This window comes from Clupea harengus, chromosome 2 (assembly GCF_900700415.2).
Source record: "Clupea harengus chromosome 2, Ch_v2.0.2, whole genome shotgun sequence".
NCBI lineage: Eukaryota > Metazoa > Chordata > Actinopteri > Clupeiformes > Clupeidae > Clupea > Clupea harengus.
The window spans coordinates 25,271,297-25,295,393 of record NC_045153.1 but is presented as its reverse complement, the minus strand read 5'-3'; the positions used below and the strand labels follow the sequence as shown (position 1 = coordinate 25,295,393).

The 24,097-nt window shown below is 50.3% G+C and overlaps 1 protein-coding gene across 8 annotated transcripts in view; it reads left to right on the top strand.

Moving 5' to 3' along the window:
- LOC105907948 (bromodomain adjacent to zinc finger domain protein 2B) overlaps positions 1-24,097 on the top strand; it is a 69,898-nt gene that overhangs the window by 44,302 nt on the left and 1,499 nt on the right. The window contains exons 4-36 of one of the 8 annotated variants that reach the window (XM_042710619.1): positions 203-367; positions 871-1,046; positions 1,282-1,494; positions 1,888-2,541; positions 3,357-4,071; positions 4,254-4,532; positions 4,997-5,060; positions 7,071-7,179; positions 7,819-7,920; positions 8,182-8,425; positions 9,476-9,568; positions 9,670-9,731; positions 10,154-10,219; positions 11,099-11,164; positions 11,820-11,864; positions 12,188-12,214; positions 14,053-14,118; positions 14,423-14,563; positions 15,544-15,798; positions 16,693-16,922; positions 17,683-17,757; positions 17,903-18,134; positions 18,307-18,369; positions 18,584-18,728; positions 19,023-19,810; positions 20,155-20,452; positions 20,622-20,777; positions 21,116-21,276; positions 21,582-21,802; positions 22,551-22,686; positions 22,867-23,013; positions 23,311-23,717; positions 23,863-24,006. In XM_042710619.1, coding sequence (XP_042566553.1) covers positions 203-367; positions 871-1,046; positions 1,282-1,494; positions 1,888-2,541; positions 3,357-4,071; positions 4,254-4,532; positions 4,997-5,060; positions 7,071-7,179; positions 7,819-7,920; positions 8,182-8,425; positions 9,476-9,568; positions 9,670-9,731; positions 10,154-10,219; positions 11,099-11,164; positions 11,820-11,864; positions 12,188-12,214; positions 14,053-14,118; positions 14,423-14,563; positions 15,544-15,798; positions 16,693-16,922; positions 17,683-17,757; positions 17,903-18,134; positions 18,307-18,369; positions 18,584-18,728; positions 19,023-19,810; positions 20,155-20,452; positions 20,622-20,777; positions 21,116-21,276; positions 21,582-21,802; positions 22,551-22,686; positions 22,867-23,013; positions 23,311-23,717; positions 23,863-24,006 — 6,745 coding nt within the window. Of the gene's footprint in view, positions 1-202; positions 368-870; positions 1,047-1,281; positions 1,495-1,887; positions 2,542-3,356; positions 4,072-4,253; positions 4,533-4,996; positions 5,061-7,070; positions 7,180-7,818; positions 7,921-8,181; positions 8,426-9,475; positions 9,569-9,669; positions 9,732-10,153; positions 10,220-11,098; positions 11,165-11,819; positions 11,865-12,187; positions 12,221-14,052; positions 14,119-14,422; positions 14,564-15,543; positions 15,799-16,692; positions 16,923-17,682; positions 17,758-17,902; positions 18,135-18,306; positions 18,370-18,583; positions 18,729-19,022; positions 19,811-20,154; positions 20,453-20,621; positions 20,778-21,115; positions 21,277-21,581; positions 21,908-22,550; positions 22,687-22,866; positions 23,014-23,310; positions 23,718-23,862; positions 24,007-24,097 lie in introns of all 8 variants that reach the window. The other 7 variants (XM_042710614.1, XM_042710617.1, XM_042710605.1 and 4 more) reach the window with 7 other exon arrangements.

Sequence of the window (24,097 nt, the reverse complement as noted above, 5' to 3'; positions counted from 1 at the left end):
GAAGTGGTGCACGGCAGATGTGTGTAACTGGTGGTCCCTCTCTCCCTCTCTCTCTCTCTCGCTCTCTTTTTCTCTGCCTCTCTCTCTCTCTCTCTCTCTCTTTTTCTCTGCCCCCCCCTCTCTCTCTCTCTCTCTGCCCCCCTCTCTCTCTCTCCCTCTCTCTCTCTGCCCCCCCCGCCCCCCCCCCCTCTCTCTCTCTCAGAGTGGTGGCGTGCCTCCGAGGCTCATGGCCGGGTGGCTGCTGCTGCGTTCTTCCCTCCTCTCCTCGGTCTGCCGCCCCTGTTCACCCCTCCGGTCCAGAGCCCGGACCCCAGCGGCCCCTTCCAGTCCCGCACCCCCACCAAGAACGGACGCAACTCCTCCAAAGGTACCGTTACCACGCTCTCACACCCACCAACACCCCGCGACCGATATAGAATCAAACTGGACAGTGGCGCCTGACCAAACGGCACTGCACCAAGGGAGAGCGGCTTTAATTGACCCTACAGGCAGCGGCAAAAGACACACGAGGGCATTGGTTTAGTGAGCAGGTGCTGCGTTATCACACCACGAATTTGCGAACATGATTGTCCTCTGGCAAGTGTTCGGCTCAAGCGGTCAAAACTGTTTTTAGTTCGCTCCTAGCCTCGGGTGGCGGGCTGCACCACCTGCTATTTCAGAAGAAAAGGCAGAAATCCAACACACAAAGCTCAAACACAGGCTGTTTTTTTTTTCCCTGTTGCTTTTCACTTTGCATGTTTTAATCCTGCATTCTGTTACCATTTGTGCTGGATGTGCACTAAGTGAAGGGTACAGTGATTGCATGTAGAGTGTAGAGTCTCTTATGGCGCTGGGTTCGAAGCCTGTGTTCCTGTGTGATGCTGGCTGCAGGGGTAAACGGCACCATCAATGGGAGTGGAGGTTTGGTAGGCTCTGGAGGGGGAACGTCCTCTACCCCCTCCGCCACCGAGCCCACGAAGGCCCCCGGCTCGTCACCCCGGAGCCGGAAGAGTAACCAGGAGCTGGGCCACACAGCGGAGAAGCTCATCCAGAAATCTAAAGAGAAGGTAGGCAAGCCTCCATCCTCCTTGTAATGGCTTTTGTGAAAGGAGAGCACAAAGAGGCCTATCAGTGTGTACGCACAATCCTGATCTAAGGTGCCAGTCTGTGTGTCTGTTGATCCGAAACGGTGGGAAGCTGTCACCAGCACGTGGGAAAGGTTGACTGCTAGTTTAGCTAGAGCATCTGTTGTTGATTGACACCACCATCACCCCCCTCCCCCCCTCACCTCCTCCGTTTCAGAAACTCCGCAAGAAAGCGGCGGAAATCTCTAGCAACAGCAACAGCGACAGCGAATCGGCATCCTCCTCCGACAGCTCCAGCGATGGCGTGAGCAGCAGCGACTTAGACGACCTGGAGGAGGACGACGACGACGAAGACGACGACGACGATCAGAGCAACGACAGCGAGGACTCCGACCTGGAGAAAGAAAGGCCAGTCAGCAGGAAGGTCAAGGTAGATTGGGTTTCTGCTGTCAGAACTTCTTGAAAGATGTGGCTTGTTTTCCTCAGCCACTCGGGGGTCTTTTCATCAAAACATGTCATGTTTGTGAGGAAGTGGCTGTCATCCTCCCCCCCCCCCTTGACCAAGCTCTGTGTTTTATAAAGGCAGGCTCTTTGCTGGGTAATATATCCCTCTTTCAATGAGGGGTTGCGCTGGGAAATGTCAAGGGCAGATCTGTTAGTAGGTGCCACACTTGTAGGTGCCTGTCTGTGTTGGTTGGTGTAGTCTGGCTTTCCAGAAGTGTGTGTGTGTGTGTGTGTGTGTGCATGCATGCATGTCTGAGTGTGTTTGTGTTTGTCATCTCTGACGCACTGCCTTCTCTTCCCGCTTCCCTTCCTCTTTCAGTCGCTGATGCGGAGTCTGTCAGAGAATCAAAAGGCCACCCTTCCTCACGCGGCCTGTGACAGACCCAGCCAAGACCAGAGGGGGGGCGCCCAGGCGTGCAGACCTCCAGCTGAGGAGGGCCCTCTCTCTGCCCGCTACCCCCTGCAGTCCTCCCCTCAGTCCTCCGGCTTGCACCAGCCCCCGGCCCTTCTCTTCTCTGGCTCCAGGCCCAGGGAGGAGAGCCCCAAGCAGCACCGGAGCGTCATCCAGGCCACCGGGCTGGCGGCCAGCGCCAAACCCCTGGCACTGGTCACCCAGTCCCGCAAAGAGGCTTCGCCGGTCCCCCTGGTGTCCTCGACCAAGCAGCCCCGGTCGCTATCTTCCTCGCCCAAGCCGCTCAGCCTGTCCTCCTCGCCCAAGCCGCCGTCCGTCTCCTCCTCGTCCCCCAAGCCGCTCTCCCTCTGCTCGTCCCCTAAGCCGTTGTCTCTCTCGTCCTCGCCCCGGCCGCCCTCGCTGTCATCCTCCCCGAAGCCCCCGACTCTCTCCCCTCCACACAAAACCAAAGCTTCGACTGCGTCCCCCAAACCCCCAGTGCTGTCCGATAGCTTCAATGCCAGCAGTCGCAGCTTCCTGGACGAGACCCTCTTACAAATCAACAACTTCAAAATGAGACAGGTCAGTGGCGGTCACTGCTATCTTCTGTGAGTCATTTTGGCCAGTGTCGTTAATTATTGGTGCTTTTCTTTCATCTACAAAGTGAAAATAATCTGGTGGCTTTTGCATTTAAAAAATACAACACAGTGATGCTCTTTCCTGTTGTTATTGTTACCTCTGCCGGAGCCTTTTGTGTTAGCGCGCTATCTTTAATTTATGCTTGATTGTCATTGTTTCTGACGTGCAGATTTTAAAAGGTCACCCGGTGGCTTCCAGTCAGAAAATGAAATGTCTAAACACTGTTATCAGCAGTCTGATTGTGTTCCATGCTGGCTCGGGCCGAGCATGACTGAAAGTGACAACACGGTTAGCTCTATTGGAAATACCTCAGGAAAGCTGACAAGCAATTAACTTGGTAACGCGTGTGGATGCTAGAAGTTATCGGGGGGGTGGGGGGGGGGGCAATCTTTTCAACTAATTATGAGTGTGAACGGTGGCGAGCGATGGTGAAGTGCATCAGTCTGTGGCCTGACCTTTTTGAGAGCACTGAAGGAGCCCTTTCTAATGGCCATTAGTCACGCTAGTCTGATGGTGCTTGTAATTTTTTTAACTTAAAAGAATTACGCAGAGAATTACTTTTCCGTCCTGAAATCGACATCTATACTGTTGCCTGGGAAAACCGTGTCCAGCGTTTGTCCTCAAAATGCACTTCTATTTTTAGGTAATAATTAGATTTTTGCCTTCACACACCCCTTGTGTAATGCAGTACAAACGGCCAGATTGAGTCACTTCTTCCACTTCTCTCTTTTTCATTTTTTTTTTTTTTTTCTTTTCAGCCTTTCCTCTCCCAGGAGCACTTCAAACGGGCCTTCTCCCTGCAGCAGAAGAGCCAGCAGGAGTTATCGTCGTTGTCGCAGAAGAACCAGAAAAAGTTCTTCTCCTCGCTGCCTCCTCTCAATTTCTCCACTTTAGAAAGCCTGTCCGGTGCTGGCCACAGTCTCCTGTCTCCCTACAGCGGCCACTCCAACCTCTTCCTGGCCGGCACGTTGCTGGGCCATCCGTGCTCGCCGCAGCCCAACGGGGTCATCCAAAGTGCCGTGCAGGAGGCCCCCCTGGCGCTCATCACCAAGCCCCGCGGCCACAGCCGCACCCCCGACAAGCCCCTGCTGGCTGCCACCAGCCCCGCCTTCTCCACCCCCGTCAACCTCACCACGGGGGCCCGGGAACACTCCCTGTCAGCTTCGTCCTCTGCTTCGGCCTCGGCCACAGCGGGGGTGCTGGGCCCGGCCACGAGCTCGCCCAGGCCCCGTAAGGGCAAGCCCACCAAGGTGACGATGGTGGCGGCGGCGGGGCCGAGTCCCGGGCAGCAGAGCCACCTGGTGCAGTCGCTGGTGGACCTGTTCCGGGGGACGGAGTCGGACATCCCCAGCAGCAAGGACTCCAACGACTCGGCCGAGGATGTGGAGGACTGGGATGATGATGATGACGACGACGATGATGATGAAGACGAAGATGACGACGACGATGAAATCTCTGATGACAGCCAATCAGGTCAGCCCGAAGGTTTATTAAAATTTGATCACCCTCTGTACCTTAGCCCTGTAAGATTTTTTACCTGGTTTGAAATACCCTTTGACAATGTTGAAGATTGAATAAAGTTAAATAGAAATACTTGTATTAAGTTTAATATGAAATACTCTCCCACCTGTCCCGCTCCCTCCCGTCCCCCCCAGACTCCGAGAGCAACCTGAGTGACACGGACGCGTCCGAGGGGCTGAAGGAGCGCAGTGAGACCGCCACCACCGACACCGAGGCGGAGAGGACTCCGCTCAAACTAACCAAAGCCTCCGCCCTGCTCAGCTCCTCCTCGGGCCTGTCTACCAGCATGTCCCCGCTCAACCTGCAGGTCATCAAAACTCCCAGCATGCACACCAACACTCTCATGACCAGCGCCGCCATGTTGGCCTATCACAACATGCCGTCGTCCTCGTTTAATTTCAGCCCTCCCTCAGGTAGGACTCTCTTCAGTGGTGAATATGGTATATTTGGAGCCTGTTGTTCATAGGGGCAATTTGACTGCAGACTTCTGCAACTAGACAAGCTTTTTTTTTAAGGATGTTTAATTAGATGCGGCTTTCATTTAACAACCTTAAAGCAAACTGTGGGGTCTTCTCTCCTCAGCTCAAAAAAACAAGTCTTATTTGTCACGCAATTGCTAGTATTATCAGTACACAACAATGTTTCAGTTCCTGGGGAAGTGATGCCTATATTTGTGAAAAAAAAAAAAAAACCTGTGTACTTTAGTTTCACCGCAAGTTGCTTGAGAAGAAGGACATCTAGTGAATGAGTAAATTTAAGGCAGCGTTATAAAACAGGAGAAACGGGGCTTATTACAGTGAGGGCATGAGCTCCAGAGATGGAGTGCCTGTGCTTATAAGCTTCACTCATGTCTTCCACCCAAACCCCCGACCGCTAGGCTCAGGAGGGAAGAGGAAGAGAGTGACAGATGAACGGGAGCTGAGGATTCCTCTGGAGCTTGGGTAAGACACACACACACACACACACACACACACACACACACACACACACACACACACACACACACACACACACACACACACCCAAACGCAGGCGCACACACACAAATACACATATACACACACACACACACAGCACACACATAGAGCTCACACAGCACACACACTCCCCCACCCCACACACACAAACGCAGGGGCACACACGCAGACAATCGCAGGCGCACACACACACACAATCGCAGGCGCACACACACACACAACCGCAGGCGCTCACACACAAGTATACACACACAGCACACACATAGAGCTCACACAGCGCGCACACACTCTCACACCCCCACACACACACACAGACGTAGCCTCTGAGCCGGTTTGCGTCTGGGTGCTTGGAGGCAGTCAGAGTTATTGTTGAGGTTAGCTGCCCAGGGAAGGCAAAGAATAAACGCAGGGTTTTAGTCTTGGGTTTGTCGTTAGCTTGTTTCCTTTGTATGAATCTGCTCGACGTCGAGACAGCCGCTTTCGGTTACACAGACTGTGGTGAAGAGAGTCTGTCTAGGTGTGTGTGTGTGTGTGTGTGTGTGTGTGTGTGTGTGTGTGTGTGTGTGTGTGTGTGTGTGTGTGTGCGTGTGTAAAGCTGGCAGGTGGGGGGCGGGGTTGTCCCTGTAGAACAGAGAGCGGAGGAAGTGAGACAGTGCTGCAGAGATAGGTGGGGTTAACCACATCCAGCCCCGACACACACACACACACACACACACACACACACACAACATTAGCAGCCCCCTAAAACAGCAACTGATCCACCCGCCAGCCGGCCCTTTCATCTGCCAGGGGATGTTTTTCATCAGCAGGCCCTCAGAAGACATGGTGTGAGGGGGAAAAAAAGAGAAGAGAGGATGGACAAGAAAGAAAGAAAGAAAGAAAGAATGAAAGAGACAAGAGCAATGCAGAAATACAGATGCAGGCCAGGATATCAGACTCTCACCTCAGCCTCACTTAAGCTCCCGAGCCTTGCCTCCTTTGAAAAGAGAAGGTGAAAGAGAGAGGGATAAAAAAAAGAAAGGATGGCGACAGGCCAGGCGTAGCGGAGAGGGGATTGCGGTGCTTCACCTTGGCACCTGTCCATCGTGCTGGAGGTTTCATTACAGATGGAGGGGAGCACAGCCACACAGGTCCCCCAGCGGAGGAGCACAGGCCACAGCTGCAGGCAGCTGCAGGGGACATCCACTGCCCACACCCCCACTCCCACTCTCTCTCTCTTGCTTTCTTTCTTTCTTTCTTTTTTTCCCTATGGTTCTTTCTTGCTTTCTTTGTCACCTTCTCTACCCTTTTTTCTAGCTTTCTCTCTCTTTCTCACCATATCTCCTTTTTTCCACTCTTGCCTTCTCTCACTTTCACATTCTTCCTTTTGCTGTTTTTTTTTTTCCTTTCTCATCTTTTTCTCACCTTTCACTGCTGTTATTTTTCTTTTTTTCTCACCTCTTCCCTCCCCTCTCACCTTCCTTCTCGCTCTTCCTCCCTTTTCTCTCCTCCCTTCTCTCTCTCTCTCTCTCTCTCTCTCCTCCCCTCTCTCCATTCCTGCATGAACCCGGGACAGTTATGAGGCAAGAGGGCAAGGTCCTGACCTCTGCTGGTCTCCCGTCACTGAGCTCATTGTTATAAACAGCCGCGCTCCCAAGGACACGCTTGCTATTGACGACCAGCTGTCAGAGAACTGTGGGCAGCGGACGCCTGTTTTGAATGAATGATGAACGGAGGGAAAATGGGATCGCTCCAGCCCAAACCCTGTGCCACGGCCCCTGGCAGATCATTCTTCTTATTTTATTTTATTAAATTATATTTTTTTTACCTTCCGGTATACACTGGATTAGTTACAGGCACCATTTGTCTGCGCGTGTCTTTCATTTGGTTTGTGTTAATTAATGTTTTTGATGAGCTGTTGTGAGGAGTGATTTGCTGATTGAAGATGAATGCTTGTTCAGTAATGGTGGTCGGCGTGTCTGATGTGCTGTGCAGGTGGCAGAGGGAGACCCGCATCAGGAATGTAGGCGGGCGTCTTCAAGGAGACGTGGCGTACTACGCTCCCTGTGGCAAGAAAATGCGGCAGTATCCAGATGTTGTTAAAGTAGGTGACACGTTTGCAAGCAAATAACACTATCCCTCATTTTCGGTTAATGAAATGATTACAAGTAATATAACATTTCTATGATGCACATAACGGCACACCTGGGCTGTTCAGTTAGCCTTGATTTCAGCCCATTACAGTGGATTCCCCCAGTTAGTGTGTGATTGTAGGGAGGGTCAGTGTTAAAAAGGGATTATCAAACTAAATGTATTTGACAATTAAAGTGATTCATGAAGGCATTTTGTATGGTTTTTGTTTTTAATGGCCACTCTAACAATATTTACAATTTATAATGGCTGTTACATTGTTAAATTCCATTCATTCCTTAATGAGTTTTGAAAATGGGGAAATATTGCCAGAAAAAGATGACAAATGAGAAGTGCTTTTCTGTCATTATTCTGTCAGTGTTATTTTCTCTGTCTGGTTTAATTTGTACCTTTTATTAAATGAATGGTTTATATTTTGAATACGAGTTGTCTGTTTATATCAAGGATAATTATTATAATGAAACATTAGTCACATCTCACCACTACTCCACTTATGGTCAGTAGCTTGAGGTTGCTTGGTAGGGGTAGTTCTAAATGCTTATGTATCTCCTGGTTCACTAACTAAGTCTTCTTTGTCTTTTTTTTTATGTAGTATTTGGCCAGACATGGAATATGTGATATCACCCGTGATAACTTCAGCTTCAGTGCAAAGATTAAAGTTGGTGACTTCCATGAAGCCAGAGAGGGACCGGAGGTAATCATTTGAATGCCCACTACTGGCTAGGGGCTTTCTGGTTATTGTTGTTTTGAGCCTCTGCACACAACTGAGACATAAAATAAGGCTCTATTTTGACAAAACAGTTGAATTTCCCCTGAGAATCCCCTCTATTTTACCTCACAAATACATCCCAAATCCCTTTGAAATATAAAAAAGAAAGGGAAGTCTGTCTGTTGAGTGTGTGTCAGGGGGGCATGAGTAGGGTCTGTCTAATGGGGCTTTGCCATCTTTGCACAGGGCTTGCAGTGGGTGCTGCTGAAGGACGAAGAGATCATTCCCAGAGTCTTAGCCATGGAGGGGAGACGCGGGCGTCCCCCCAACCCAGACCAGGACCAGGAGCAGCAGCAGCAGCAGCAGCTGTCCCCGGGCGAAGGCTCCCATGGCAGGAAGGGGCGCAGGAAGGGGCGCCCTCCCAACGTTGGCGGGGAAAACCTCCCAAGCCCCACCGATGCCAAACTCCTTCGCAAGCTTGAAGCTCAAGGTGGGTTTGTTTAGCTACTCCTTGTGTGTACTCCACCTTTACTCACGGACTAATTACACAGGGAGTGATCTCTATCGTGGGAGGGAAAACCACAAAATACACGTCTGTGTAGGCCAGTTGCGTTGGTGATGTTCTCTGTGTTGGGGATCATCCTGGGTTCAAATGCAGTTTAAAGCGCAGGGCATTGTCCTGGCCCCTCCTGCTCCACACTGACACCTTTTGGGGGTTTACTGAAATGACGTCCTAGGCACTGTTGCAATGAAATTGACCAAGGCTACCAATAGAGGTGTACTCCTCCTCTGTACTCCTGCGGGAGTAATCCCAGTGCAGAAGAGTGCTGTGTGGCACTAATTTGGATTGCGGCGTGCGGGCGGGTCAGTGTGTGTGTGTGGGTGGGTGGGCGGGTCAGTGTGTGTGTGTGTATGTGGGTGTGTGTGTGTGGGTGGATGCAGGCAGGCGGGTGTAGGCAGGAAGAAACTGATGCGTGTGCTGGAGAGGGAGAAAGACATGACTCGCGGGACTCCCGCAAAATAGAAATATATGTATGAAATGAAATAAAAGCAGATTTTCTGTTCCTAAACTACAGAATGTTATAGGAGAGCAGCCAGAAATAACCCATGTTTTACATAAACGGGCATACGATTTGGTGTTTTTTACGCATGGCACATTTCCATGGGAGTGGGCAGCAGCGGGACTGAAAGGTCCATCCCAGGTACACGTCTACCTGCTGGAGTCTGTGGGCGGCAGTGAGACCAAATGTGAAAGATGCGGGTGGGAGTGCCAAAAATATGACATCGCTTTGCAGGAGTGGGACAGGATCTGTACAGGAGCGGGCCTGAGTAACCCATCCCACGCCGACCTCTATCTACCAATGCCAGTCATTCTTGACCATGTAGTTTGCATGAAGAAGTGTGGTTGCCACATTTATATAGGCATCATTTCAGTGTTCATCGGCATGGTGCGTTCTGCCACCGATCCTCTCAGTATTGTCACCGTCACATGGGCAGGGAAAAGGGGCAAACACTAACGACTGTCTCTCTTTGCTGGCAGAAATTGCACGGCAGGCAGCCCAGATCAAAATGATGCGGAAGCTGGAGAAGCAAGCCATGGCCCGGGCCGCCAAGGAGGCCAGGAAACAGCAAGGTGAGCAGACACGCATCACTTCCTCTCCAAGTGTTCAGTTTATGGTCTTACCTGCCCTTTTGAGGTCCTAATGGAAGCTGCACCTTTGTTTTGTTGAACAGCCATCATGGCAGCGGAGGAGAGAAGGAGGCAGAGGGAGCAGATGAAGATTCTCAAACAGCAGGTGAGGAGACCTTTGTCTGTTTTTCTCTTTTTCTTCTTTATTTCTCTCTTTCTTTCTTTCTTTCTTACACTCCCAGGGAGAAGGGGAAAGAATCACTTTGCTCTTCCGTTTTTCTTACACAATGTGACATGCTCTTCCTTCAAGCACAAGAGAGGTGAGCTTTGTTCCCTCTCGCAGAAGAAGATCTAAAGGCACGAATGGCGCTTTGAAGACCGCCAGTGTGTGATCTGCCTTTTAAACCCTTTTTAAAACACATGTGTGAAGGGGCCTGTTTTTAGACACTTTTTTTCTGTGCGTCTGCAGCGTGTGTTCAGTAGCAAGCAGATATTCTCTGCACTATTTAAAGCATTACTTACCCTGATATGCCAGCGCAGGGGCTGCAGATTCAATTCATTAATTCTCTCCTGCACTCATCTGAACAGGAGAAGATCAAGCGGATTCAGCAAATTCGCATGGAGAAAGAGCATCGGGCGCAGCAGATTCTTGAGGTACGGCCAGAGTTGCACTTTAACCGAGCTCACTCACACACTCTGAAAGAGGCACGCTGAAAACTCCCACAAGCTGGTGTTTTTTTTTTTTTTTTTTTGCTTAAATTCACGATTAGTCAGTTAAATAATGATTATCGGTAAAAGGCCAACACATACGTTGTTGGTGCTGGAGTAAACAACAATTAGCATAGCAAAGTGGAAGTTGTTTGGCTATGCTTGTCTGCACAGTCCCCTGCTCAGGGTATACGGCTGTCATTGTTACTGAGGCAACATGCTGTCTTAGTCGCACCAAGTCAAAGTCTCAGTAAGTCGACACGGTCAGCAAGTGGATCTAACAGGATTTTTTTTCCCCTGGCTCGTAACCACATATTGGAATTTCTCTTAATTTATTCCTTCCACCTCCCGCTACTTTTAAGCCCCCCCAGTGTTGCGCTTCGATTTTAATGGGCTCCCATAATGATTTTCATTTACTGTACCCCCTTATGGTGTTAAACAGGGTGTTTTTTTTTTCTTCTTCTTCCCCCTGTCCTTTCAATCAAGCGGTTTGCCAAGTTAATCCAAAATCCTTGACATTGACTTTGTGTCATATTTATTAAAATGAGTGCTCGGCGCCGGGGTTAAAACCTCCGAATGTAATCGCTTTGTGCGTGAGTTTGAACAAAGTTTCTGGCTTTATTGCGGTCATGAGGTGCATGCAGAAATGTCGCTTGTGTGTGTGAAAAATGTCTGCTCTGAAACTTCAGATTTCTGGCTCGTTGACAGAGCTCATGTGCTGAGTGTGTGTGTGTGTGTGTGTGTGTGTGTGTGTGTGTGATGGAAACGGGTTTTGACTGAGTGTGATGCTGATGCCTGAGCTGTCCCACTGTTTTACATGCCCAGGCCAAGCGGAAGAAGAAGGAGGAAGTAGCCAATGCCAAAATACTGGAGGCTGAGAAACGCATTAAGGTTAGATGAGTCTCTCTTCTCTTTTAATACATTTGACTCCACCCTTAGACTCATGAGCAAGCCAGTGCACGTGATGGCAGAACTGTTTTTCTGACTTCTCACAGAAGGCAACTCAACAGATTAGCCTGTACAGTTATGATCCATATCATGTCATCAAAGCCCTTAAAGTAACGTAACCCTGTTAGAGACCATGTTTGGATGTTTTTGGGGTGAACGTACCTGAAGCACAGAGCCAGCCTCCTCCATGCTAATCAGCTTTAGCACGAGCGCTACACTGAGGGCTGGTGGCCTGGCTCCTCCATGCTAATCAGCTTTAGCGCGAGCGCTACACTGAGGGCTGGTGGCCTGGCTCCTGTCTGTGGATGACTCCAGCATTTCCATTTGGCATCTTGGCCCAGCTCCATGCCTGCCAATCAGATTAGAGGGATTTCAAACCTTCAGAGGAATAAGTGCTGCGGGAGGTAGAAAGAACAAAAAAAAATAAAAACTTTGTTAGTTTGAGTGTCAGCTTTTTTTCACCACCCCCTTCTCTTCCACGGTAATGGAAATGAGAGTCTGTTTGGATTTTTAATTTAGTTTTATCTTTTTTTTTTTTTTTCTTACTCACTCTGTCTTTCTCTCCCCGCTCTCTTCCCTCCCGCGCTCGCTGCTGCAGGAGAAGGAGATGCGCCGACAGCAGGCAGTCATTCTGAAGCACCAGGTGGGTATCGCACTCCAGCACCCTGCCACGCCCGTCATTTTCAATCTCGACTCCTTCTCTCCCGAGTCTCTCTGGGGGAAAAAAAGGGCTTTTCTCTTTGATGTAACCACTCCAAAAATACTCAGTGATTTTTCATTTTATTTATTTATTTTTTCTACTCTACCACAGTTTTTCTCCTCAGCCTTGTTGTATTGGGTTGCGGCTGTCTTAAGGGTGTGGGTTTGGGATCCTTTTTAAAAACAAAAAAACGAAACTTTGTGATTTGTGACTGAATTTATTTATTTTTTCCTGTCTTGTAATACTTTATCAACTCTTTCTGCCAGGAGTTGGAGAGGCTTAGACTAGATATGGTATGGGTATGTTTATTTTTGTACATCTAACATCTGCATTGTGAGTTGGTTGTGATATATGGTTGTCATATCAGTGCATAAAGAATAGCCGTGGCTGCTGTCATTCTACATTCCTTCTGCATGGCTTTCCGGCAAGGTGCATTGCTTACATCTGCTTTGTAATCTCGGCAAGAAATAAAGACCACCTGTTTAGTCGTTACACCCAATTCTTTTTCTTAAAAAAAAAAAAGAGAAAGTTATTTCCCCTCAAAGTATTTGCTGTTCTTGATCCGACAGAGTCTGCAATGCACTCTCACAGTCTGAAAGGACTCATCCATTTCATTGTGGATTGATCTATTTTTGTTTGTGTTCCATTGTATCGTCCTCCGAATGCGTGTTAGCCAGCGATGTTCCCTTTGAAGTGGATGAACATCCACGGGGCCCATAAAAGATCACTTCATCCCCCCCCTGAGAAGCAGCTGTCCTGTCTGCCTGCTGACCTCAGTCCAAATCCCCCAACATCGGGGAGGCATTCCTTCATTCCACACTTGTTTTGAGTTTGATATATGAGAGCTTCCCCGTCCGCCCTCACATCACCCCCTCCCCCTCTGACACAAACGTATGCACACAGTCACACACTCAGTCACACACTTACACACACACACACAGAGACATATATATTAATGCAGACACACACACATACACACAAACCTACTTTCACTCAGACACTCAAAACACACACACGTATACACATACACTCTAAAACACTTGCAGGCGCGCGCACACACACACACACACACACACACACACACACACACACACACACACACAGTCATAGATAGACAGATTTCACTCGCGTGCATCACCCTTTTAAAAAGCACTTAAGAAATGAGACGGAAACAAAATGGCCGAGACTTTGCCGCGCTTGCGGAGCAGCAGCAGGCAGAAATCATCTATCCCGTTTCAGGCAGCAGCCGAGCACAGATAAAGATTTCCTCTCAAGGCCCCTCTCAGGCAGGCCTTTTTAATCCATAAACTATTAAAAGTAACCCGCCATTATTCATGCATTTGCCTGAAATCTTAATTCAGAGAGAAGGGCCATTGATCGCTGCGGAGCTTATTTCCAACCCCATTTAAAATTCTCCCTGCTTTTTTAATTGTACTTCCTTTGTACCGAGAGATGACAAACAGGCCCCTGGTAGCCTCCGGCTTAATGGATAACACATGCCGTAATTGAAAAAGTTTCCTACTTCAAGCCCTCACCCCCCACCAGATGCAGATGTTTAGTTGACTGACCGCTTGCAGCCAAACCTGTTTGCTTCCTTGCACTGCCTGTGCAAACAGGTCTCAGAGCTGAACGCTAACTCTCACTGTATGCTTCCTCCTCCTCCTCCTCCTCCTCCTCCTCCTCCTCCACACCGCTCCTACTCCTCAATAACTGTTGCTTCCCTACCTTTTGCTTTACTCCCTCCCCACTGACGATGTGTTATTGTCCTTAAAGCTCCTCTGAATAATCCACAAAGCCAGGCCATTTGTTTTCGCTGTGTGTTTATTTGTGTTGCTTCTGTTTTTGTTTAGTTTTTTTCCGCTGTGCTGTATTCGTTGGTTCGTTCTGTGTCCCCATCAGATGCACTCTCTTTTTCTCTTTTTCTCCTTCTCCTCTTTCTCCTCCTTCTCTGTCTACCTCTGACACTCTTCCCCCTTATTCCTTTCATCTGTCACTTCTGTCATTTCTATTCCCCCTTCCTCTCTCTCTTCTCTTCTCCCACCTCTATCTCTAATCTATCTCTTTCTCTATATATCTCTCCCTCCCTCCCTCCCTCTCTCTCTGATGGCTAATGTGTTTGTGCTTTTTTCAGGAGCGGGAGAGGAGGCGGCAGCACATGATGCTGATGAAAGCTGTGGACGCTAGGAAGAAAGCAGAGGTGCGCATTCATACCCCTCTCTCCTTCCTTCCCTCTCTCCACCCACCTCACCATTTTCCTCCCCCCCCACCCCTCCCCCAGAGTATATGGACTGTGAATAAAACTGAGAATCCGGCCTCGCAGCAATTTTCAGTGAAAGCGCTGCAATTTATAAGCGAGAGGCCCAGCGCTCCCGCTGAATTGTAATGACATAATCCTTAACGCGATTGTCTGTGGTGGCAGCGATAGCATGCACTGTTAACTTTCTCTCTCCACCCCCCCCCCCCCCACCCCCACCCCCACCCCTTCCATCATTTGGCTACAGGAGAGGGAGCGCTTGAAGCAGGAGAAGCGCGACGAGAAGCGCTTAAACAAGGAGCGGAAATTGGAGCTGCGCAGGCTGGAGCTGGAGATGGCCAGGGAGCTGAAGAAGCCCAATGAAGATATGTGCCTCGCCGATCATAAGGTAGCCTAATCCCCGCTGGATGGAGGGGGGAGAAGGGCCATAAAGCCTGGGCCTGCGCCAGCAGAATATGAGTGGGCTGTTACTCGCCTTCACTCCCAGAATGAGGGCAAATTGAATCTTTTTTTTTTTTGCCCTTCTAAATCCAGAATTGTGCATTTGCCCATATCACATTCTAGATACCATTTAGATCCCTACACCGTTTCATTCTGCTTGATCTGATATGAGTTATTTTTCGCTCAACCTAACTTGCCTGACTTGCTTGAGTCTAAACTATCCTGAGCAGTGGAGCCTGCCCCGCTCCTGGCTCCGCTTCGCTCCGCTCCTCTCCGCTCTGGTCCTTGGCAGGCTTACAGGAGGACACTGCTCCCTGACTGCATCTGCCATATTGGGTTGCACTGAGAGAGGAAGGTCTGTCTGGGTCAGCGTGATGCCATAGAGTGGCTACTGCTATGGCCCAGCATCCATGAGAGAGAGAGAGCTGCAGCCAGCCAGCCAGCCAGCCTGCTGAGCTCCTGATCATTTCCATGTGACAGAGCTGCAGGCTCCTGGATGTCGGCCCCGTTTCACCCAGCTCACCAAATCCTCAGATCCCAGCCCAGCTACTGGAGTTGTCAGTGGACTCCCAATGATCCATTTCATCTGTGGATGCAATGAAGATTGCTCCCACACATACACACAGTGTAGTCTACAGTTACAAAAAAAAACGTGAATCGACTTAATTGATTTAAGTATCGGTGGGGGAGAAACACACACACAGCTAACCTCACCCCCTGCACCTCGTGCCCATGGGAATGTGCCCGTGCACCGAATCTTAGGGCATTTGAACTGTATGTGTCTTTAGGATGAGCGGCATGAGCTAACCCTTTCTCTCCTTCTCTCTCCTTCTCTCTCCCTCTCTCTCCCTCTCTCTCTCTCTCTCTCTCTCTCTCTCTCTTCCTCTCCCCCTCTTTTCCTTTCTCACTCTCTCTCCCCCCCGCCAGCCTCTGCCCGAGTTCTCCCGCGTGCCTGGCCTGCTCCTGCCCGGCGCCACCTTCGCCGAGTGCCTGATGGTGATGCAGTTCCTGCGCAGCTTCGGCCACGTGCTAGGAGTGGAGCCGGCGGCCGACGTGCCGGGGCTGGGCGCGCTGCAGGAGGGCCTGCTCAACGCCGGCCCCGGGGCCCGGCTGCTCCAGGGCCTGCTGGTGCGCATGCTCACCGCCGCCGTCTCTGACCCCGGCCTGCCCCCCGGACACAGGGTAAGACCGAGAGAGAGAGAGAGAGAGAGAGAGAGAAATTCCCCATTTAGGGTAGAAATGTAGGCTGATGCAATGCAGTCCTCGACTTCTAAGCACCAGCCTCATCATAGAAAACCATTGAAAAATATCAAATAGAAAAAACAAAGACAAAAGACTCATTGAAAATGTGAGCGACCATATGCACTCACAGATGGCCAGTGACACAATCTGTAATTGTCTGTGATTTGGGAATCCAAGAACTCAATCTCAGTCTTGAACAAGGGAATAAACAGACAGTGTATATATACGGATCACTTTCGCAGTTTGTAATGATAAGTACGAGTTTGGCCATTCAAACAGAGTAAAGGTAAAGGGAGTCCTTCTGTCAGCGATGAGTATGCAGTAAGCAGGAGCAATTAGTGTGCAAGTACAGCGTTGCTTAGTGCACAGGCACGTATGCACCACTGTGATTAGAACACACAAGCAGGCTGTTATCAGTGTCTTGGCTCAGTGTGGTTAAATGAATGGGGCTTATCTGTTTCAGAGGCTAACTGTGTTTGGAGCTCTTAACAGTGTATCTACAATAAGAGCAGAATTTCGGTTCATTCCCAAAGCAATTTCACCCACGCTTAATCTTGGAGAGTTAGTCACGCTTTTTTTTTTTTATTAGGCTTTCGATTATTTCTCAAAAAGAACTGCGTGGGGAAATTAGAGAAAGCCTCATCTTTGTGGCAATGATAGGAAGGAATTATTTTTCGTCTTTGAAAATCGAAAATCGCACTCTTCAAGTTTTTGCTCTCACGCTCACTTCCTGTGTGTGTGTGTGTGTCTCTCTCTCTCTCTCTCTCTCTCTCTCTCTCTCTCTCTCTCTCTCTCTCTCTCTCTCTCTCTGGCGCTCTCTGCATTTGCTTCCAGGCCAAGACGGCCTTGGGGGAGCACCTGACCAACGTCGGCATCAACCGGGACAACGTGTCGGAGATCCTGCATATCTACATGGATGCCCACTGCGGTCCGCTGCAGACGGAGCTGGCCGCGCTGGCACAGAGCCTGAAGACCAAGGCCTTCCAGTCGCACACCCCGGCCCAGAAGGCCTCCATCCTGGCCTTCCTGGTCAACGAGCTGGCCTGCAGCAAGAGCGTGGTCAGGTGAGACTTCTTGGACATGGCACACCCTGCTGGTAGAGGGCAAGAATGTACATTTGAGAAATTCCATTTGAAGTATTGAAGTGGAGACTGACTTTCCCTTTTGAAACAGGCATTTGAGGATTATTTCGTATTTATGAAATACTTGTAAGCTTCAGGATAGTGTTGGAATAAGGAATGACTAACCCAGCGATGAAGGTTATAAAATGTTAATGGAAAGATTAACATCACATTGAATAAATAGTCAGAAATGTGTTCAAACAGAGGCTAGTCGCTATTTTTTGCCTGAGATGCTGTAGAAATGCACGCATGTAATCCTTTTTGACATTTGGATGTTAGTTAAAAAAGAAAACAAATCTGTCCTCTGAAGCACTGAAACAAACAATCTTAATTAATGCGATGGGAATTTGCTAGATGCGTTGTGTTTTATCTCAAGAGGTTTACTCGCAGTGGCTGCTCGGAGAGTATATCAAAAGCCTAGCGACGGTGTCAGACTATCTAGTGTAGAAGAATCTGAGCTGTCGTCTGACGCACATCAAAAACACTGATACTGTTGCTTAGCATTCAGTCGCTGTGCACCTGGCACTTGACATTGTTTGCTCTTGAGCCGAGTCTCCTCCATGCAAATACGCATGTAAACAAAGAAGGCAGAGATGAGAACTGAGCTCTCTCTCTCTCTCTCTCTCTTCATCTCTCTTTCTCTCTCTCTCTCTCTCTCTCTCTCTCTCTCTCTCTCTCTCTCTCTCTCTCTCTCCCCTCGCAGTGAAATTGACAAAAACATCGATCACATGACAAACTTGAGGAGAGACAAATGGGTGATTGAGGGCAAGCTTCGCAAGTGAGTATTTCCCAAAACGGCTTTCGGGATGTTTTTGCCTGTTGGCACAATACATAATGCACAATGATAAAGAACACGCGCACCTCTCGTGAACCCCTAAAATGGCCGTCTGCATGTTTTGTTATTCTGTGTGCCCGCGCTGAAGGATGAGGAGTATCTACGCCAAGCGCACGGGAAAGAGGGACAGCAACATCGGCGGGGAGGAGACCCCGTCCACGGGCACGCCCACGGCAGGCCGCAAGCGCAAGAGGAAAGGAGGGGACAGCGACGAGGACGAGGACGAAGATGAGGACAGCGAGGACCAGGGGGACGAGGATGACGAAGAGGATGATGATGTGGGAAAGAAAGGGAAGAAAGTGGAGACCTGTGACGACGAGGTATTATTTCAGGCCTTAAGTCTGTTGTTATTCACTATGGTGTGTGTGTGTGTGTGTGTGTGTGTGTGTGTGTGTGTGTGGGTGGGTGGGTGGAATAATCGAATGACTAATGTGTTTGTTGGTCTACTTGTCACTCATCTCCACTGCCATTAAGTTTCACTTTCCCATACAGGATGAAGTGGATCAGATTGCCACTGTAGAGGAACTGGAGAAACAGATAGAGAAACTATCAAAGGTAAGCTTTTGCAGGATTAACTGGAAATCAGGGAATAACATGACCGAAACCCAGACTTTTTTTCACATCATTCAGATTAACAGGATTAGTTCTGTATCCAGCAAATAGATAGTGGTGTAAATCTGTTGTAAGATTAATAAGATATCTGGGCGAGTTTCTGATTGGATTTAATTAAACTGTATTCTCTCCCTCCCTCCCTCTCTCGATCCCTTAGCAACAGATCCAGATCCGGCGTAAATTGTTTGAGTCTTCCGGTTCGCTGCGCTTCATGATGTTCGGGCAGGACCGCTACAAGCGTCGCTACTGGGTGCTGCCCCAATGCGGCGGCATCTTCGTGGAGGGCATGGAGAGTGGAGAAGGTCAGGCACTCACACATTACCGCTGGCTCTTTATAGACAACTAAACACACTTTCATAGGTGAAACCCATATGGCAGCAAATGTGGAAAAACATTGAAACCACACACATTGTCATTAAAACATTACATTTATGGGACTACGTCGTCATGGAATCTCTCCATTTTGAAACTGTTCTTCGGAACAGGTGCAAATGTCTCATAGGAGTCACGCTTTTGTGACCTTTTAATGCTTCCCATCAGTATGCATGTCTCGAATCAGCCCCCGTCGTTAAAGGGCTTTTATGATCTTTCCGCAGGAGCCGAGGAGCTCGAGCGGGAGCGTGGGAGGAAGGCAGAGCAGGTGCAGGTGAAGGAGGAACCGATGGAGGAGGAGGAGGAGGAGGCGCCCGAGGAGATGCCGCTGAGCTCCAGCCCCGAGGTCAAGCAAGAGTGTGAGACGCCGACCCCCGAGCAGCAGGCCGAGAAGGACTCCCTCAACCTCTTCCTGCAGAAGCCCGGCTCCTTCTCCAAGCTCAGCAAGCTCCTGGAGGTGGCCAAAATGTCTCCTGAGCCGGGCAGCCCTTCGCAGAGCCACAGCGGCAGCCCCACCGTGGGCGCCATGTCCACGGGCTCCCCCGTCAACACGCCGACTACGTTTCCCAGCAGCCCCTCGGCCGCATCCGCCCAGCCCGCCCCCATGGAAGCCAAGCCGGACCTGAGCGCGGTGCTCCCGCTTCTCGCCGGCGCCCCTTACCTCAACGGCCCCGGCAAGGGCTCCGGCTACCCCCAGGCCCTCCTGCCCAATGACCAGCTCTTCCGGGTGCTGACTGAGAAGAGTGGCCACTGGTTCAGTCTGCTGCCCCGCTCCCCCTGCGACAGCTCCTCTCTGACGGCGAGCCCCACCCATCCACCAGCACCGCAGGCAGCCACCTCCACCTCCCCCACCCAGCACGCCTCGGGTGCCCTCAGGCCCAAATCCCCCTCGTCTCTGTCCCCTAACCCCCCACCCGCCGCCTCTTCCTCCTCCACCTCCGCCTCTCCAAGCCCCTGCAACCCCGGCGGCTCCACCTCGGCGATCAATAACTTCCCATTATCGCCTCTGCAGGTGCGCGCACACCCCCGTGTCATCCAATCTGTCATCTTGTCGCCCTTCATGTTGATTCTGTGGGATTATATTTGATGATGTTTTGGAAAGCACTCTCGAGATCTAGAACAGTGCCTTTTTTGTAAATGCAATTGCTTCTAAAAGCACACGTTAAGTTTATAGAACTATTAATATAGAGCACAGGCCAAGGCACGCTTGTGTATTTTCCCATGATGGTGGTTGCTTGACGGCTTTTTCCGGTCAACTGTAAGGAACACACCCTGCATTTCCTTGCTGGTATTTTAATTATCTCGATGTTTTGAATTGGCAGTCATGCTTTCCCCTTTCTTTCCTCTGGCTCATAGCTCCTATTTCCACAGGTGAAGTCAGGCATGAATTTAATGGGGATGCCCTACTGCGGGTGGCCTGGGGCCATGATGAGTCCAAACATGCACTTCCCAGGCAGCGGCCCTCTGCCCTCCTTGATGGGCATAGGGTACCCGTTGGCAGAGGGCAACGGCAACCCCTTCCTGACGCCCAGCGCGGCCACTAGTAAGAGTGAGTCTCCGGGCCCCCTCAGCGACAAGCTGCCCTCCGCCCCCTCCCCTGCTGTGGAGGTGGCCAAACCGCAGGACTACCCCTCCCCCCTGCCCATACCAGAGGGTGAGGACGCCACGCTGGCATTCATCACAGAAACGGATCCTTTGAAAATAGATAATTACATTTGTTTTATTTTATTGTGGTGGTAACATGTTCTGTTTTATTTGCGTTTGTGTGTGTGTGTGTGTGTGTGTGTGTGTGTGTGTGTGTGTGTGTGTGTGTGTGTGTGTAGAAATGCTCACTGGCTGGAGGAGGGTGGGGGACCTGGAGGAGCTGCGCTGCCTGGTGAAGGCCCTAAACAGCCGGGGCATCAGGGAAAAGGCCCTGCAGAAGCAGTTCCAGAAACACATGGACTACATCCTTCAGTCCTGCGCCAAGCACAGAGAGGGTCAGTCCACTGCCATAACACATACCGGCTTTTATAGGCAGGCAGGCCTTCACATGGAGTGTAAAGAGAAGTCTGGATCTCTTATGTAAACAGCAGAGCATTTGTTTAGTTTTTAATTTGGCTTGTTCTGTATCGGTTTGGTTTGCTACTATTATTGCTAATCTGCTAAATGATTTAGCACTGAAGTTGTTGCAGCTGACAGGAGGAATTTGTCAGGAGATGCATTACCATAATTCTGGCATTGGTGCTTCACCGCTCAGCTGTTCATTCCAGTGCAGTTCTGAGCGTGGTGTTTTCACCAGTGCCCTGTGACTGACTCCATGCTTGCTGACCCTTAGTGTCAGTGATCGACGTGGCAGAGCTGGAGGAGAACCAGGTGACTGAGGAGACGCTGGAGAGCTGGTGTGTGGAGGAGCAAGCCATGGAGGTGGACATCACCGTGCTCCAGCAGGTGGAGGAGCTGGAGAGGAAGGTCACCTCGGCCAGCCTGCAGATCAAGGTGGGTCCCTCACAGAGACCTCGGAGATCCATACTGATAAATACTATAATTTACCAAAGAAACCGATAACTCTTGAAAATATTTGGGCTGTCTGGTTTCTGTAGTTTCTTAGTTGCTTATGCGCTGCTGCTTATGAGAGTTTTGTTAACCTGAAATGCAGCTTTTACTTTTGCTAAAACCCAGTCAGTGATCGTGGCTTCACATATCAAAGGTTCCTCTACAGAAGGTTCTGGTGAATTTGTCTGTGTGTAAGAAATCTATCAGAAGAGAACCTTCATCGTGTCCCACATCTCCTCCCCTTGCAGGGCTGGATGTACCCCGAGCCACAGTCGGAGCAGGAGGACCTGGTCTATCACGAGCACAAGCTTGTGGCCAAGTTGAGCCCGGTGGGCGGCAAGGCCACCGGCGAAGAGCGGGGTGGTGAGCGGCCGGACGGCAGCGTTGGCGGCATAGCGCGGCGCCCCAACAACCCGCTCGATATCGGCGTGGCTCGACTGGCCGAGCTGGAGCGCAACATCGAGCGAAGGTACCTGAAGAGCCCCTTAAGCACCACCATTCAGATCAGGCTGGATAATGTGGGTACAGTCACAGTCCCTGCTCCTGCACCATCCAGTAGTGCTGATGGTGATGGGTAGGTCATCCCCGTTCATTCCAACGCCTTCTTCTGTTGCTTCCCCTGCTGACTGGAGCCTGCATCGCTGTCTTGTCCCCACCTCACCCCCCATCCCTGCACTCTCTGCCCCTCACCTCCTCCTGGCTGTGTGCATCCTGGTCTTTTGGTGGTTCCCGTTTGTCACTGTGTCCACTCTGAGAGTGACGTCCTGTCTCACTCTCAGGCTGTCCATTTTGCCTATAGTGTCTGATCAGTCTGTGAAATCAACACCCCCTTCCCCCCACGGTGCATTCTGCTAGTAATTGTGGTGACTCATAAATCCATTGCATCGTGGCTGTGGCCTGCTACACCCCCACCCTCACTCCCCCACCCTACCCACATACACACACACACACACACACACACGCACGCACAACTCTTTTCATTGTCCAGCACACAGCATGCCACTAGGCTCTGAGGAATGGTGTATTTTCCAAACGTAGGGCTGCTTGGACACTTCACTCAATGTATCTGGTGGCTGTTGACTCTCTGTGAACTTCTTGCTTCCTGCGCCGGCTTGGTGGCTGAGTTGTTGTTTGAGTATTTAATTCTTGACTGTAGCGTAGCAGTAATGTCTCTGACCTCCGCTGCTCTGGTCTGGCTTCTGTATCCCACATAATAGTGGTCAAGAGGACGTGGCGCCAGGCATGAAGCTGTGGCGGAAGGCCCTGGGAGATGTCCGCAGCGCTGCCCAGCTTGCCCTCTGCATCCAGCAGCTCCAGAAGTCCATCGCCTGGGAGAGGTCCATCATGAAAGTGGTGCGTGGCCTCATTCTTAATGCACGGCACAGTCTACCTGTCTGACAAACATCCATACTAGCCCTTAGGCTATGTAGCGATGAATTTCATTAGGTATTAATTGAAGGCTTATTTGTTTAAGAGAGACATTGAAACAAATAAATGGGCGATTAGACAGATGAGTGTTTTTTTTTGGTGCAGTTCTGCCAGATGTGCCGCAAGGGGGATAACGAGGAGCTGCTGCTACTGTGCGACGGATGTGATAAGGGCTGCCACACTTACTGCCACCGGCCCAAGATCACCATCATCCCCGACGGAGACTGGTTCTGCCCGGCCTGCATTTCAAAGGTACTGTACCTCTTTAGTCACTGCCGGGGCGTGAGCACGCTCTCAGCTCAGGGCAAATATAAAACCTGCCATTCAAGATGTTGAATTGTGTTTGAATTGGAATTGCTCCTGAAATGTGCTCAAGTTGAAAGGTATGATACTCAATTCGGCTCTGAAAAAAATGAGGCCCCCTTTTTTAAGTAATTCATGGCACCTGGCTTCAATTGGTAGTCTGCAGGCCTGACTTTCGGTGTGAGGAGGTCAGGTCTCGGATGAATGATGTCTGCTCTGAGCTGCTCTTTATCGTCTGTCATCCAGGCGAGTGGTCAATCCCCGAAGAATAAGAAGCTGCAGAGCCGAGCCACAGCGGGAGCAGGGGGAGCATCCGGCACAGCAGGAGCAGGAGGAGGAGGAGGAGGAGGGGGAGCAGCAGGAGGAGGAGGAGGAGGAGGAGGAGGAAACGGCGGAGGAGGGGGTGGAGGAGGGAGGAAGAGCACTGAGGTGAAGAGGAACAGGAAGCCGTCCGTGGCGGGAGAGGCCTCTGAGGAGGACACAGCGAGCACCAGCAGCAGCACTCCAAAGAAAGGAGCGAAGGAGGCCAAGAAGAGGAAAGCTGAGGAGAGCCCGGCCACAGCCCAGCCAAGGCAAGACAGCCCTGTGAGCGCCAAGAAAGGGAAGACTGCCGTCGTGGTCCAGGACAACGAGAGAGACCTGACTTTGTGCAGGTAACTAAAATCTTCGCCCATATGCGCTGTACAGTGATTTCTTGGTGTGTTGCATGTTGCTTAAGGCATTGTAATAGCATAGCTGACTTAGTGTTGGTAGAAATATATGACTCATAACCATTGACAATGCTAATTTGTTCTTCAGGATGCTTCTGGCTGAGTTGGAGAGCCATCCGGATGCTTGGCCTTTTCTGACCCCTGTGAACAGCAAGACTGTCCCCGGCTACAGGAAAGTCATTAGGAAGCCCATGGACCTCTCCACCATTAGGGAAAAACTTGCCAATAACCAGTGAGTAGAAAAATGTTGTCACATGTCGATCAACCCTTTTCCATGCTGTATCCTTTGATGCGGTAAGACTCGTAACATAATGTTGGAGTGA